Below are 17,673 nucleotides of genomic sequence, written 5' to 3' on the forward strand. Positions count from 1 at the left end.
GGTCTGAACAATGCACAGCACCCAAGGAATCCCTCTATGGCAAAATATGGAAAACGTTTACAGACATTTTTATCTTGGATATATCCTGTTGACAAGAAGCAACTTGCAGAAGCTGGATTCTATAGCACAGGTAAGCCAGACCTTGAAATGGCTAATACCTTTTACAAAGAAATTGTACATAAGGAAGTGTCTTGTTATGAAAAAAACCCTCAATTTTTAAAATTCTTATATGGAACAATTTGCCAGAATCTCTTTACTCTGTAAACTACTTTCCACAGTTCTTATGTAAAATTGTATACATTGTATCAGGTATGGTTTCCTAGCAAGGCATAGACTTGATCATAAATTTGTTCTTAGCAGTAAAACGGCCAAGTATTTTCTTGCCTATTAAAACCTTTATAATACATCTTTCACAAAGACAATTATTTGAGTTAATATTTTTTAAGAAATGAAGTGCTGTCCTCCAGACCTTAGGTGTAAGGAATGGGCCTGTGGCCTGTACAAAAGCCTGTGAACAAGACAATGCAGGTTGTGTGCCATTCTACTTAGTTAACGCATGTTTGCATTATCATGGCACGTGGACACCCAAAACCAGCAAATACCACTACTGCCTACTTTATGAAGACAGTGGTGCCAGTGGAAGAGCTTTTACTCCTAGACATGTAGTGTTTGAATTGGATAAGACACCGTCTCTGTGCATTGGTTTCTCAGTTAGATGAAATTGCACAGTACCATTAAAGACCTTTGAAATTCCTCAGTGAGAGATCCTGTACGAGTGCAAAGTGTTGCTCTTACTTGGTGACAAGGAAAAGGGGATTATCTGGGATAATTTCTTGCTCTCATCTTACTTGACTTCTCTCTTAGTAGCTCTCAGAACTTTTTAATCTGATTCCATTTATTTTACCCGTGGCCATAAATAAAATCTTTGCTATATTCCTGTATGGGTTATAAATGGGCAATATTTGTACCCAGTAGAACTATTTTATTGATTTCTTCTTGGATTCATAAAAGTACCAAAAGATCTGTATTGTGGAGTTGCACTAACTGAGCACCAGCTTATCAAACCGAGGACTCTTCAGGTGACTTCTGTGAAAACTGTTCCCTGTGGCCTGAGAGGAATTTAACTCTCTAGGGAAACCCTATCCATACCTCTTCTCATTCCAATTAAAACAATGTTTAAGCAGTTTCTGGGGCAGTCTTGGATCACAGTAGGCACAGTGCTAGAACAGAGAGGATGCAGTTCTCCTCAGCTGGGTTTGTTATTGCTGATTAGGGCCTGTTGATCTTAATGGGAAATGGAGGACCACACCGCCATGTAAACATCTCTCATTCTTTGTGGCAGCCATTTTCAGGCCTTGTTTACCATTGGATTGAGCTTCTTGATAATAGATTATTTTTAGCTTTTGTTTTTTATCTGTATTATTACTTACTAAAATAAAATTCAGGAAAACTTGCTTCTCTTATTTTGTGTTTCTTTAAGTTTGGTTCTCCCCTGAACATTTGTTTCAAATCATGCATGTTGTTCTCTGTTAAAATGGAGTTATTTTCAGTTTAAATTGTGAATCAGTATAAGAAATATTTATTTTCTTAATAATGTAACATTTTAGTTGAAAACTTGGTATTATGCCTGCACACAGTATGTACGTGCAGTAAAGTATGTAACTTTATTCTTGTGTGTTTCCTCAGGTAATGGTGATCACGTTGTATGTTTCCACTGTGGTGGAGGATTGCAAGAATGGAAGGAAAATGAAGACCCTTGGGATCAACATGCCAAATGGTTTCCTGGGTAAGGTATCTCTTAGTGTTTTCTTGGTATGTGTCTGAGTCTTATTTATTTGAGAAGGTTGATTATGGCTTAACATTGTTTAGAGTTATGAAAATAATTTTATGTTGTCTTATTTGTAGGCATTATTAAAGGGAAGATATCTATGTGTGGATTCAAGCGATGCTTGCTTTCTCAGCAAGAAGAATCGTGTAGTTTTGTCAATATGTATCTGAGGGATTTTTTTTGTTTTTCAAGTGCTACATTGTAATGGTTGTTGTAATAGCTTGGTACTTGCAAAAGTTTATAACTTATACCAGGATACAAAATGACTAAACAGCTGCCACAGTGCAAACAAACCTGAAGAAGTCAGTAGCGGCGTGGAATGTAGAACAGAATTCTCTCTAATTATAAAGGATTAGGGATTCCAGGTAATAGTAGTAGTAGTAGTAGTACCAGAAGTAGTTTTTAGAAAGACTGCCAATGTCGTCTAAAATCTGTTTTGAGGAAAGGAAGAACAGTATGACTCAGTAGTTCTCACAGCTGAACAGAAGTCATCCAAATACAAAGATTTAGTTACTTGTCTAACATTGATAAAATCGGTGTCTTTTATGCGTTGACTCTCAATTTTCTTTTCTGTGGTGAATGGCTCTCTGGAAGTTGGAGATTGGTATTTATGCATTAGCTGATCCCTGTTTTAACAGTGGTACAGGCAGTTTTTAATTATTAGTCTCTGCCACTTGAAAGAGATATGATTCCAAGTTTTTAGTGTGGTGCAGTGAATGGTTAAGGAATGTTTTCTTTCTACATTTCACTCCTCTTTTATGGGTTTGATTTTGGTTTAGATTGCATAAATTGTGTCGGGTTTGATTACTTCCTCTCAGATCATAAACTGTTTTTTGGGGGTTCTGTTTGCACATCAGCCTCAGTGGCAGTGTGTCAGTCTCACAGCAGCTGTCTGTTCCTGAAGGTGAAGTAACTGCTGGAGCTGGAGAACTCTTGTCAAGCAGTTATAGCATTCCCTAAATCTTCTGGTAGGGAAGAACTCTGCCCAGTGGCTAAGACTGGCTGGGAAATAATGCAAGAAAGCATGGAAGGCACCTGTCTGACCAGTGACTGTTTGCTTTGATTGTGAAAGACTAAAAGAACCAGCATTTTAACATAATGTTTATTTTTCATTTGAGTGAGTCTTTATTTTTAGAAATCTGTGTCATGAGTTGTCATGGCCAAAAACTCTTAAGCTTTCTGGTTCACCAAAAATGTAAGAAGATAAGTAGTGCTTAAGGTGTTCTTAGAAATATTACAGTGACATCACGGTTGTTGACTAAACATTTAGAGATTTTAAAAGCAGGCAGTCTGTATAATGTGGGAAACTTATCAAAGCTTCCAAAGTTATGCAACAAATTTTTGCTGCTAATGCAGTTTTATTAAATCTAAATATTCTTATTTTCAGGTGCAGATTTGTGAGCAAGGAAAAGGGGATAGAATTTATAAATAATGTTCACTTAAGAGATGGACGTAAGGATTCAACAGTAGGTTTCTTGCTTATTAATCTTTTTGTTAAAATAGAAAGAATCTGAATAATTTTTACATGAAGTTACCTTTTAATTATGTGCCTATCACTTAATCCACCTGCTGCTTCTTTCATTGGCAGAAAGTGAAAGAATTGCAGTGTATTTTGTTTCTGTCAATCCGAGTGCACAGATCTCCCAGTTCTCCATTGCTGGGTTATGGATCATAGCCAGGGTACCTTGTGAACGTTGTATACTGGATACTGAACAAGTGCCATTTGTTTTATAGCCTGGGAACCTAAGGTTTATGATGAATAATAGCAGATACATTTTCTTTTCTTCTTGGTAGAGCATTGTTAAACTTGTGTGTAGTCACTAAAATGTAAAACTGATAATATTTTAGAATTCTTCTGTAGACTAAGAATCATGTACATAGTATTATTGCCAAGATGGGTTAAAATTTTAACAAAATACTGATCATTTATTCAGAGCAGGTTAGTTGTAGTCACTAAAATAACTTGAGATCAAATAGCTGTTTTTTATTTTGTAACTGTATACATTTCCTTCTACTTTCTCCAGAATTATAATTTTGTTTCTTTCTATTTCACTTTTAGACAGAAGCTGCTGAAGGGACAATACTTCCTAAAGGTATCTATTTAAAACAAACAGCCTCCCCCCTGTTTTGGAATATACATATTTGAATGTATAGTGGCAGGAATGGTTGATTTTAAAAATAACCCTGTTACATTTTTAAATCAAGCATGACAGGCAAATTGTTGGATGATATTCTTCCATTGCTTCATTGCTTCTAAAGAACTTCAGAATGTATTTTACTTCTCTTAGGGGTAATATAATTTGGTAAATACTGTAAAGTAAAAGTTGTGAACTATGGAAGATGTTTGTATCGGATGCAGTCTTATAGCTGGTGAGTGTGCATCCAGTATTGAATTAGTGCTTTGGGATGAATGTTAAAGAATACTGAATGGAAACAGTCCTTTTTCACGGGGCAGGAAGAATTGGTCTGTCCAATGGCAAGGACTAGGAAGCTGAGCAAGCTGAAGCAGTTTGTTATGTGTTTCAGTATTACACATTCCTGCAATGCCTTTCACAAATACCAGCAATAAAAAAATAAAACAGTTAAAGAGGTAGTAGGAGGCCAGTCAAGCAGCTTCATCCCAGGGAATGGGAGCTGTTGCTAGTAAGAGTGGTTACACAAAACCTGCTTTGAAATCTCTCCCATATGGCTCATTTATGAGAGTGAAACTAAAAGAACCTTTTTTATTTAAAAAAAGGCTTAATTTTTAAGAATTAAAAATTGAAAAATTTTGCTGTTTGAATGTTGATTAGTAAAATGAAGGGGAAGGTCCAACAGACTGAAAAATGGTTTCCCCAAGTAGTGTTGTGTCTTACCATGGACAGATCTGTTTGCTTGGTGGTGGTGTAACACAGTGCTGCTGTGTTTTGGTTTAATAAATTCAAATTACATACTGGTTTCTCTCAACATATGTATGATTTTTTTTTTTTTTCTTCCCTGAACTGAATTAAAATTGGTGTAATGTTACTTATCCATTGGGACTTGGAATTTTGGATGAATTTCACTTAACATTCAGCTACAGAATTTGTGGTGACAGTTACATGAAACATGTTTGTTGATTTGAACAGCAAATCTAGAAGGATTTCTATAATATAAATAAATGAAGGGAGACTGGGAAAGCTAGGATAGAAGAAAACTCAAATCTGCAGTCTTTACAATTAGCAAACTTCTCAAATTGGAAATATAGTTCCTTAGGCTACATATTTGTTTGCAAATATGTATCTTAAAGTATTGTTGTGAATACTGTCAGATAATCAGATTCATCCTTCTTAAAGTGTTTTTGTTTTGTTTTTAATTTCTTGTTTTAGATGATCTCTTACAGAATCCTTTGGTACAAAGTGCCATAGCCATGGGTTTCAGTTTGTCTGAGATTAGGAACACCATGGAAAAGAGATTGCAGATGACTGGAGAAAGTCACACATCTGTTGAGGATCTGGTAGCAGACTTAAGTGCTCATAAAGAAAATACAAGGGAAGAAGAACCAAATGAAATCCCAGTTGAGCAAGATGAGCTTATTCAATTACAAAACCTCTGTGTGTACTTTCATATCAGTTCTTTAGTCTGTGAAATACTTTTTATTGTTACCTGTTTACTCTCTGATCCCAGTCTTACCTATGGTAAAGTTACAATACTGTAACTTAAAATTAAAGACATTTGGTTTGGGACGTGCAAAAAAAGCCCTGAACAAACAGGATGTTAACATATTTGAGTGTAGCAGCATTTATAAATATCATCTCTAAAATAAGTAGTATTGGTATCTCAGAAGTGTGTAACACTGACAGTCTAGCGTGCTTCTGAGAAAGGTTGTATGTGCTAACAAAAAAAGGCCAAATTGTTGTGACAATTATATTTAAAAACAAAAGCAAGAATAACTACAAGAATATAGTTATAAGAAGAAATATAGATGTGGCAAAATGAAATAGACAGGGATACACTGTCATATTCAGTGTATTCAATATGAAAAAGTCATAGTGGGGGGTTAGTTATTTTGCAGTATATAATTTTGCTGGGGGTAGAAGTATTTTTGTTCTTGGCCAGTAAGAACAAGCGTGCTTCTAAATGGTGTTTCTATTCAGTTATTTATGTTCCAGTTTTGCTGCGATGTGCAGGTCACGCTCAGAAAGCCCTTGTGGCGCACTCTGCAAATAGACCAAACCCAGGAGTTCTGATTCAGGAGACTTGTAATTTAAGACAAGCATATGGGTGAATTCATAGGGAGGGCAAAGACCATCTGGTTGGTGTTATAAGCAGAGATCTTACCAGCCCACTCCTTTTAATAAGATTTTTAATAGGACATTGTGGGGGAAAAAGAATTTGCAGTGCAGCTGGACCTTATTTTGGTGGTTGGCTGTGCAGAGCTTCCCCCAAGTGGCAGGGGAGGGTGTCTGAATTTTGTATTTTCAAATGGGGCATACTGGAATAATAAAGAGCTCATATACAATGCCAGATTGACTCTTTCTGTGTTACAGATTTTAAGCTTTTTGAAATACGGGCAATTTGAAAATGGGGGCAGGGAAGGAAATCACATCCTCATTTTTCTCATTGGGGAAACTCAGAAAAAGAAATAAGATCCAAATTACTTAACCTTAAGTAATTAAAGTTAATTTCTTAAGTAGCAATTATCCTTTCTTTCACCTTCTGCTCAAATTTTGGGGAACTTGTCAGTGAGAGGTCCATGCAAAGAATGGTTTCTGATTGAAATATGCATATCCTAAATTCTATAGGTATTTCAAGCTCTTACAAAGATAGATAGATGCACTCCCTGCTTGCATTGGCCTGGGAGATGTAATGAGATAGAAGGGGAAGTAAAAAAAAGAGGATTCCATCCTGCAGCTGGGATTCTTCTCTCTTAATATTTTTTTTTTGTTCTTTTTAAGGGTGTGACCTTTAAATCATATGAAGAAAACTTTGTCCTTGTGTGTAAAGAGAAAAAAAAAAAGAACAAGAGTCAGTGGTACTAAGTATGTTAACTTCTTTTTATGTGTCTATTTTCTTTAGACCTCAGTACTGAAGAGAAGTTAAGACGCTTGCAGGAGGAAAAGCTCTGTAAAATCTGTATGGCTAAAGACGTATCAGCTGTCTTCATTCCCTGTGGTCACCTAGTTGCCTGTAAGGAATGTGCTCAATTACTTAATGAATGCCCTCTGTGTCGTACAGATATTACGAAGATACAGGAAATTTTTATGTATTAGTGAAACACACAGCACTATGGATGCAAGTGTTGCCTGTTTTATTACTTTAAAAATGTGTACCGTAATGTAAAAAGTGCAGTTAATTCCAGAATGTAACCATATGGCAGGATTTAGATTTTTCTGCTGTCAAGCTCTACACGTTTTAACACTTTACAAATTATTTTCCTTAAGTGAATTTCTTGTATGTAAAAAGCAATATGTATGAAAAGCAAATATGTATATTTTGTAACTTAAATTCATAGACCTGATATGGAAAAGCCCAAGTAATGTAAGCCTTTATATATGAGATCATTCCTTTGCTTCACTTTGGTAGGACACTATGACTGAAGTTTGTACAGAGTTGTACAAAGAGCCTGTCCCTATATAAAATTTGTAAATAAGTTAATTCAAAATATAATTGTATACATGTGTATTATACCTGAGATTTTAGCTTTTTAAAAATATTATGTAAGATTGAAAATAGTCTCTTTTTTCTGTAACTTTGGTTGTGACATAATTCAGACAATACACAAAAACCTGCTGCTGCAATACTTCACCTTATGTTTACTTCTGCTACTTTGTTAAGTTTGTCTGTTTTAATTTAATTCCTGTCTCCCTATGTATTTTTCTGGTTCAGATGTATAAATTGGCTTCAGTAAACTGGTTTTAGCCATCTGTTTTTCACAAAGATCCATCTGTATATAAAATGTACATTAATGTTATTGATTAAAGGAGAACTCAAGAAAAATGAAGGGGATTTTATGTACCCTGTGCCCTTCATGAGAGGAGGCTCATTTTAAATTTGCTCCCTACACAAAATGTTCAGTTTGGCATTTTTCTTGGGGTTTTTTTTAACACAGCATAATCCTAACTGATTTATCTGCTAATACTTTGCACTGCATCATATCTTATATTTTCATAGGCGAAGATTAAACTTTATCTCCTAGAAAACACTTTTTAAAAATTCACTAGCAACGTTAGAAATCTTTCATTTTTGTTCTTGTCAGTTTACAGCATTTAAATTTAAAAGTTAGGGACTATTCTAATAAGAGTCACCTTAAAATACTTAAACTATTTCTTATTGGACTGATCCTCCATTTCTAATTTTAGAAGTATCACAGCTTTTTATTTAAGTACAGCTGTTTTATGATCACTCTGCTGAATTATGTCTCTTCCTTATTTTGTGGAACTACTGATATGTTCTGTGTATGTATTTTTGAGTTCCACACACTAAGGTTTAAAATATAGAATATACAGAATATAGTTGTTCATGTTATAAAAGTTTTGAATACACAGAAATGTATTATCTACCTTTTCTATTTTTTTAAAAACTGTGCTGTGTAATGGTATGAATATTTAAACTGCAACCCAGGTGTTCCTTGATCAGTGTATTTTATTCTCACATTAAAAAAAAATCATAACAGGAGGCTGCTTTCTGTTGCTTTTTGTTTTGTAACTAAACTTATTAATTTAACCTGAATGTTATTAAGGATAACAAATATGTTTTAATTGGAGAAGAAATAAAATCTATTGTTTGGATAGATTAAAGTTTGTTTATTATGAATCTAACAATAGTATTGGTATTTTTTTTTGGTTGGATTTGGTCTTGGGAATAGATGATGACTAGAAATTCATAAGAATTCAGCACATATGAAGAATTCAGTTTTATTTTGCCTTTCTGTGCCTGTGTGAGGAGTTTAGTGTTTCAGATAATTCATGCATACAGGGATTTTTCAGGACAGATACGGACTGGCAAGCTGACAGCCTTGTTCCTACCTCCCGTTCTTCCTTGCAGGGAGGATTTTTTGTACTTATCAAGGGAAATTGAAGGGGGGTTGTTAGCCATGAGCTGGTGTATCTTGCCTGAAATAGTCTGTTTAGTTAAGGCTGCACACTGTGTGGTGCTGACTTGTTTAAACAGATGGTTGGTTACCTAAGTTTGACCTGAGTCATGTGAGAGAGGCTGTTTGGATCACCTGGATCCAACTCACAGGCTGCAGAACCTGGCAAGTGGCTCAACGTCCTGTCTATGAAAGAGATGGACCAAATTTAACTTAAACTGTTACTAAACTAAATCTCAGCAAGGAGATGGTTTGGAGTGTAAGTGTAGTATGTAAATTGTCTGAGAAAAACTGGGAAGTAGGTCACACAAAGAACCTTCTACACTGCAATGGAGAGCAAACACATTGTCTTACTTTGCATGAATGCTTTGTGGTAAAGCTTGTTAACTTTTAAAAGGTATACTTTTATATTTTATATACATATCCCTTACTGCAACTTTTTCATTAATATCATAAAAGATACAGCTATATAGCAATGCAAATTGTAATCACTTAGGGACATTAAAGGGTTAAAAACCTGTTAGTGAGATGACAAAATAACTGCTTGTAGGTTTAGGGTTTTTTAAAAAAAACTATAATCAGAGTTCTATTCAGACTAAATGTGAAAAAATAATTAGCGTAGTCATCAAATTCTGACAGCTTGAATTAGGAAGATTTTTTTTCAAATTACTTTGATTTTCAGTATCTTAAAGAAACAGAGAAGAAATTCCATGGCCTCTAATATTGGGCTGAGTGTTTAAAGAGACAGAAATGAAGGATGCCCTTAAACAGAGTGGAAGCACAGGGGCTTTGAAAAGGAGGCTAGCAGCAGGACAAAGATGCCCTGGGAGCTGATTTTAATAAGAGTTACCTGGGAGCTGTACAATATATTCAAGTATCAGTATTCAGTAACTTTCTTCTAGTGGCTTCTGTATAAAAACTTTCTTTGGTATTATTTGTAGCAGCAGAACTACTCACTACTCTGAATACATGAGAGATTTACAAGGATTTTCAATAATGTCCTGGAAGTGTGTTGCTTAGAAAGCATGGGAAGTGCATAGCTCATTTAGAAACAGAAGGCTAAAATAAGGAGAACCCAAAGAGCCAATGTTTTTGTTATGCATGGAGCTTTTTCTCACTGCCTTGAAACATGGGGCCTGAAACACAACAGTGACTTACTGAGCTGATTGCAGCAGCTTCTGTCTCTACAGCAGTGGAGATGTCTGGACTTTTTTAAAATTTGTTTTGGGACTTGATCTTAACCTCATAATACAAAAAAACCTTCTTAAATTATTACTTGGGTTTTGATTGTTTTTTCTTTAGTTAAAGTATTTAAATATTCATTTTAGCATTGTCTGGTTAGTTTTGACCACAGTTCTTCAGTGGGTTTTTTTGTTAGCTCTATGTGCAGTCTGAAGCTACAGGACAAATAGTTTGTTAACTTTTTCAAAGCGTTGCTGTTAATCTAAGACATGGGTTTTAAAGTTACCTTTTCTATTTGTTTTTATTGTAATTGACAGAAGTGTAAATACAATGGGTGGTTGGAATTGAATTATAACTGGGTGGGAGGTTAACACAGGCACTTGAATATGGTGTTCATGTGAAACCAAGCTGAAGTGGTGTACTCTAGGATGGAGCATTACCAGAGGCAGTGACCTTTGCTGCTGTGGTATTCAGGAACTACTTGGAAGAGAGTCTGCTCTACCTTACAAGGTGTGGAAGTTCAAGCATCTGATGTGTGAAGGTCAGCTCTTCATAGACCAAAGGAGGAGCTGGAGATTTTTCTGGCTTTTGCAGTGTTTTTCTACAGCAGTGAGGATTTGAACAGTGAGTTGTTAACACGGTGTTCTTTGTTACCCTCTGCTTTGTGCATGACTGACTCCTGTCAGCAAGGCCAGATGCCAGAGAAGGCTAGAGAGTGCTCCCAGTGCTGCCATGGAGGCTTCTTCGTGTTGGTCTTGTGCAGAGCAGCTGGATTGGTCTCAGTTCTTGAACGTGGCTCGTGAAGGGTGCGGGTCTCCTTCTCCATAGGGTCAGATGGAAAGAGCCAGTCTACCCACATCCACCTTAATTCCTCATGAAACTGAAGTATGAGTAAATACTCTCCCTCTTAGTACACTCTCGCTAAGTTTATATAGTGAACTTAGTGAATACTCTCCCAGTTTTTTGTGTGGTTTACATGCATTCAGTTTTACTGAGTAGCTTGAAAACTTGATCAAGAAAATCTTTCCTCCCCCATGTCCCTGCCGTGGCTTCACACTGATTTGGGTTGTTGGAAGTACCTTCTCATCTTTGCAAATGCCTCTGTGTCATGTCACTGTGTCATGTCCCTTCAAGAGCTCTACCAATGCTGCTGTGCAGCAATTAATGTGCTGTAATTATAATGTGGCTTTCTGTGAGAAGGCAAATGGCATGTGATGATAAACAACCTGTGCTGAAATTCAGATTTTATCTTTAATTTTTTCTTAGCCAGGAATTCCTATTAAGCAATACTGATAACATTTCAGTAAAACTACAAGTGTTAACCCAGAGAACATGGCTCTGTGGCTAACTTACCAAAAAACTTGCTTTTTCTTAGGACAGGAAAGAAGATGGTATATATTCATTTACAAATGATTTGGGTAACAAAACCCCAAGAAAAATCTGGGACAAAATGGTATTAATTTTGTTGTGAGTATATAATATTTAAAGCTGGTTGAAAACTAATTGGTTGCTTTTAGGTAATTACTGATTTACAGTTTTATAGCCTGGATAGCTATTATGTTGGCTGAGATAAATTGCTTGATAAGTAATAATTGCTGCAAATGTATTGGAGAAATACTGGAATTAGTCTTGCTCTCACATTGAAAATTGTGCTTACTATCAAAAAATTAAAAACACATTTGCAGAGTCCCACTGTGAAAACACCTACAATAATTGCTGAAAAGCCAGGTTTAGTATAAATGTGTATGGTCACCTTCAAATTTTGGAGAGTGAATTAATAGAACCTTCAAAGATTACCAAGACAGCATTTAAATTTATTCATGTTATGTCTTTTTGATTTTGTAGTTAGATCTTGCTGTAAAACTCTTGACACAATTTCTCTTACGTAACTTAATTTTGCAGTGTATGATGAGAGTCATCACCTGAGCCAAATAGTTAATCTTCTGAATACAAGCTTTTCAAAAGTGGGTGTCAAGCCACAGGCATCTCTTCTTTTTAACTCTTGGGTTACAGAGAGAAGTTTCTGAGTCCAGGACTGACTTTACCTCCCTGTCATGCATAACTGACCCACGTGATGTTACTGGAGTCAGTATGGGAGCTCTGTCTGCAGGGTACAAGCCACTAGAAAAGTAACTGTTGCTTCAAATGGGTGTTTTGCAAAATAGATGTACCAAAAATAACAATTTGGCATCTGCATCACAATTTAGGACTTCTATAACTTTGTCAACGGTTGCTTTCTTAAAGGCTTAATTTGCAATTGCAAGTGTCTTTTAGGAAGACTGATGTTCCGGGTTGGAAGCTTCACTTCTGCTGGGCCCACAGCTGGAACCAGAGGTACAGGGAATGGAAACGTGGGGATTCCCTGGGGGAGTGAGAGTGAGAATCACTGTCCTCGGTGTTTATAGTGAGCATCCCAGGTGTGCTCTTTGCCATGGAGGGGAAAACACTTTGTTCACAGCTGCTGGCACTGAGGCTTTGTAGGCCTGCTACTATCACACTAAAGGAAGTTACAGTCTAAAAGAAGTATTTTTATCTTAACGATTTTGAACACCTGTGCAACCACCAACATGTCACTTGTTATGCATTGTGCCACTTCCAAAAAACTTTAATCACAGCTAATGCCACGATGACACTTTGCTTTGCTTCCACTGCCTGCTGTGTCACAGTTGAGGCAGCAAAAAAGGCCTTGAGCCCCAGACACAACCGGCAGTAGGGGAGTGACCTGTGAGAAACACAGTCTGAAAGAAACCTTGAAGTTGGTTGATGGTGAAATCTAAACCAAAGGAAACTGTGTTAGGGACAGACATACATATATAGGACCTTGGGAATGTGGTAGGTCAGCCCCAGAAAACCATACAAGCTTATCTGAAAGAGTAATCTGTTCCTTGACCTTATCTGTCATTAACAACCCCCCATTGCCTAGACCTCCCCTTTAACCCCCTGCCTCAGTAGTTTGTGGGGAAAAGATCAAGGTACATCATCCAAATCTTGTGTTTGCTTGCACATATAGAGAAGTGCTGTCCCATACATTTGATAGAGGATTTTCTTCCAAGCTTAAACACAAAAGTATTTGACTCTGTTGTTTATAACTGTTTTGCTCTGTGAACTTGGGCAGAGGTTGAGCTGAATAATGATGTTTCTGTCTCAGTTCTATTCTAACTTCACCTAACCACAAGCCAGCCTCCTTTCTCCCCTTTTTAGGCAACCCCTGGCTCCAAGTCACAGTCTCAGGGGGGGGTGGAGCCCTATGAACTCTGACCAACTGAGAACTGCTTTGTGTTCCTGATGGGTTAGGTGCCCTACACACCCAGAGTGTGATATAGTTTCACTGGATTTTTAGCTGTTTCTCAGCTAAAGCTGCTTCCCTTGCTTGGCATCAGTTGTGCTGTTTGGCCTGCTTGACCTTATTTCAGTTCTTGAAAGCTTCTCACCCCAGCCCTTTTTCTGTCTCACACTGTTTTTGCTGCCTTTAAGTGGGCCCTGCCACTTACCTGGCTTACCCAGTTTGAAACATGTTTCTCTGGTTCCTGTGCTTCCTCCTCAGACTTTGTCACTGAGGCTGTCATAGTGCCTGACTCATAAAATGGACCATGATTCATGGTCCCTCTGCCTGGACTTAGCTACAGGACACAAACATGTCTTGCCCGTGTCTTCCAAAACTTCCTTACATCTGGAAACCGAAGCAGATTGTGTCCTGAATCCAAGAGTGGTGTCCTGATTGGTAACACTTGTTCCTGTACCTAGGGTGAGGTGATGCCTCAAGTGAAAGCGACTCGTCCTGACTGCAGCCAGGAGAAGGGCTTTTCATTATTTCCTACCAAAAACTGGTGTGGCCTTTACACAGTTTGGAGATGGAACTTTAGAACCTGACTAAGGGATTTTTATTTCGAAGAACAAGACTTAGAAAGAGCACCTCACCCAAACAGGGGAATCAGCATGGGGCTTTGGGTAACAAGTGGCACAGAGGACTGAGTAAAGCTGTTGCTCATAATGCAATTAGCAGGAAGGAATCTGCAACTTACTGGGATTCTGTTCAATTTTAGAGCTAATAATGAAGGGGAGTTAAAACTTCCTTCCTTTGTAGTGGTATGGGACAAACTGTGATTCTGTGCTCCTTCACAGAAGGAGCGGGCAGAAACTTACTGGCTCAAAGAAAATTCAGAGATGAATTGGGTGTTCTGGAAAGACCTGGTGAGAAATAGGGGCATGCAAGGGAGACATAAACGGAAAAAGGAAGAAATTATTCACAGAGCAGGGAAAGACCTAAGGAGCTAATGATGTGCAATCTCTCCTGCAAATTATGGAAAAGTAACCCATTTAATGGTCTTTATTTTTGTTTATTATGTAATAGCTCATCTTCAAAAGGATTTAGAGCAGATTTCCCTGGAGTGACTAAGCCAGATTCAAAAATCTGGGGAAAAAAACTTGGCTAGGAAGACTGCTTTTTCCCTCTGTAGCCATCTCAGCAGACAAAAGTATGGCCGTGCCTTATTCAATACAGGCCATCAAAGCTACCACCTCACCTTGGGACAAATCCAATACACAAATTCTGGTTTCTTTTTCCAATTCTCAAAAGCAAAGTCTTAAAATAAATAAATAAATAAATAAATGATTGTGGGTGGTGGTGTGTTGGTGGTTTTTTGTGGTGTTGTTTTTTTTTTAATTGGTTGTTTTGTTTTGTTGGTTTTTTTTAATAATACAAATGAGGAAACGGAACTGCAGAGGGGGTTCCTATTCCACAGGAGAAAAAAAAGGAAGAAGCATGAAAAGAAAAGGAAGTAGCATGAGCATGAATCTCCTGCCTGGAAAAATGAATCAGCCATATGGCAGCTTGAGTTTATTCTGATCTTCTCTAGTGGTGAACCTCTGGCCATTAATTCAGACACGGAATTGGTATCTGCCCTCTCCTTGCTCAGTTTCCTGTGTGACTGATCATGAAGCTCTCTTTGGATCAAGCATAATAACAGTGCCTGTTGTAAAGTCTTTGTTAAATCCTCTCTAAATTGGGCTCAATATCAGAAATGATGGACTTTGAAGCACCTAAAGAATAGCTTTTTTGAGAAAGATGACATAGTTCAGTAAAATACTTTCTCCTAGTTTTTCACAGAACTTCTTTTCTATCAGATATAAATCCTTTCTAGACAGGTCAGAATTTAAAATATCTCTATTTCTTTATAATGCTTAGATAACACTTATTTTTCTTTTACATTTTTCATTGTATTGGAAAGGACGCTATTGTGCTAAAACTATACTGAAACTTCAGGATGGTCTTTATTTTTTTCCCAAAGTCTGAACCAATGGTAGAAGCCCACTCTGGAATTGGTAGCTTAGAAATAAGTGGTGTGCTAGCAGAGGAACTGCTTTTCATCCTCTTCCCTGTTGTACCAACTGGAAGGCTCAGTCCCAGAAGCATGATCTCCTCATGAGGAAAATGCAGGAGTTAAGCTTTTCAGAGAGCCAGTTTGGCCCCCTTAAAGGTGAGGAATCCTCACAGGGCACAGCTGACTCAAGAAATTCCTGTCTTCTGGTCACTGGAGCAGAGCAGAAACTTTCCTGGCCTCACCAGAGTGCTCAGCACCTTCAGCTGTGCTGACTGAAGTGCTCCTGCAGTTGTGCTGGAACAGCTCAGAGAAATGATCTGGGTTGGGGGTGTGGGAATCAAACCAGTCCCTTAGAAAACAAATGTCCCTCCCCCCTTGTCTGATGAAGCAAGTTTTGCTAAGACAGGGCTGAGCTAACAGCTGAATGAAACAACTGCAGGGGAGGAAATTGATGGGGAGTGCGAAATCCTCTTAGGCAGGCTCTGTGACCAGGGGTTTGTAATGTGCTGCTGCACCTGGAGTCTGGTCTCTAGAGCGCTTCCATGTTCTGTCACAAGTAGAAAAAGGCAAATTCTGTCGTGTGAGTCAGGACACCTAGAAGTGTTATGGGTCTGGGCTTCCAAGGCCTGAGTCAGCTTTGGAAATGGGCTGAACTCTCTGCCATGGTATTGTCAGTGCTTGCACACTCATTCCTTCAAAACCACACCTTAAAAACTATGTCACGTTTTCTTCACATTAGGTAAACACATTTACCTAAACCTCTCAGCTGTGAGCTCAAGTGTGAACTACAGTGTTTCTGGAATAGAACAAAATACATGTGTGCTGTACACGTATTTCATGCGCAGCTGACTGGAGCTGCCTTGTGTTCTGCTCCTGCCAGCTCCTGCAGTAAACTGCTATAATCTTGCAAAGTTTTGGAGTTGTAATATGAGTTATCCCTGTTGTATCTCAAGCAGAAGACACATTACTGTAATTCTGTGTGCAGGCAAAATGTTGTAGTTTATTTTTATGGAAAGTTGTCTATCTGGCAGCTGTCAGAAGTCGACTTTGTATGGGAGAAGCACAAACAGATCCAGCTCCTTTCCATTTATTCCTAAGTGTCGTTCTATAACACTACAGATAATTTTTAAGGCTTACATTAAGTTTGGTGGGGTTTTAAAAATACGCAATTCTTCTACAGTTTCCAGACACTATCAGATTAAAGATCAGCAGCAGCACCCGTAGCTGTAATTGAAACCATGAACATAGTTGTGTGACTGGGCATTCAGGAGGCTATTTTAAAGTGTTCCCTATAAGGCAGTCTTTCTGCTTATTTTCTTTTTTGTTTCCTCTAAACTTGACAGAAGGTGCAAAACGATCTGAAATGTGAATTCAAGCTACGAAATAGAATTTATTTTTGTAAGCCTGTCTTACGTACCAACTGACAGATTGTATCTAGAATTCCTAGGTGTCATCAACTTACATTACGCTGTTTTTTAATTTAAATTTTATTTTAAACACTCCTAATCCGATCACGATTTCCATTGTGTGTGTTATTTTTCCTCGGAACGCCTCATCTTAGTTTTGAAAAGACTGGAACCGGTGGATACTTTCTCTTAAGTATCTTGCCTTTGTTAGGCAGGTGCGCAGAGTAACTCGGTTTAGAGACTGCTTAGTTATGCTAACACTGTCCCCAAAATTATAAGTAGATAAACACATGAGGGTGATTAGAGACGAATTACCAGGACAAAACTATTACTGTGCTGACTGATCTAAATATAATCTTACGTAGAACTATTCAGCATAAACGATGTGCTCAGCATTACACAATAAAGTGAAAAAAAAACGTGTCACAAATTGTGTATCTGGTTACTTTAAGAATTCTGTACTGCTTATATGGAGAGCTTCAGGTTCATACAATCCTCATGCAGGGAGAAAAAACGAATCCCACGAATGCTCATCTAACTACGAACACACTTGGCGATGGGCAGAAGCAGAAAGCATGTCTGGAGAACGCTCCCGACCACGCGAACTGCCCTCGGTGCCAGCAGACACTGCCTCTGTGCGCGTCCTGCAGCTCTCAAGATAAGGCACCCTACATCCATGTGGGCAGCCGCACACTTATCTCCCAAGCCACGGGCTCCCTCGCACACGACTTGGCTTCCCGGGGGCACCGCGCAGGGAGCGAGGGCGGCCCGGCGGCATTGGCTCCGCAGCTCACTTCGGTAAGGCCCACCTTTGCCTCGGCCGGACGATTATGCCCAATTACTCCAAGGTTGCAACAGCAAAGGGCCCCACGCCTGCGTGCGGCC

The 17,673-nt window shown here is 38.1% G+C and overlaps 1 protein-coding gene across 1 annotated transcript in view; it reads left to right on the forward strand.

The window, feature by feature from the left end:
* Positions 1-8,581, forward strand: part of XIAP (X-linked inhibitor of apoptosis) — a 16,392-nt gene extending 7,811 nt beyond the window's left edge. Inside the window, 6 exon segments of the mRNA XM_008640483.2 lie at positions 2-130; positions 1,687-1,786; positions 3,216-3,294; positions 3,888-3,921; positions 5,176-5,400; positions 6,866-8,581. Of these exon segments, the coding sequence (XP_008638705.2) occupies positions 2-130; positions 1,687-1,786; positions 3,216-3,294; positions 3,888-3,921; positions 5,176-5,400; positions 6,866-7,059 (761 nt within the window). The 3' untranslated portion in view covers positions 7,060-8,581.
* The last annotated feature ends 9,092 nt before the right edge of the window (positions 8,582-17,673 follow it).

This window comes from Corvus brachyrhynchos, unplaced genomic scaffold, assembly GCF_000691975.1.
Source record: "Corvus brachyrhynchos isolate BGI_N302 unplaced genomic scaffold, ASM69197v1 scaffold398, whole genome shotgun sequence".
NCBI lineage: Eukaryota > Metazoa > Chordata > Aves > Passeriformes > Corvidae > Corvus > Corvus brachyrhynchos.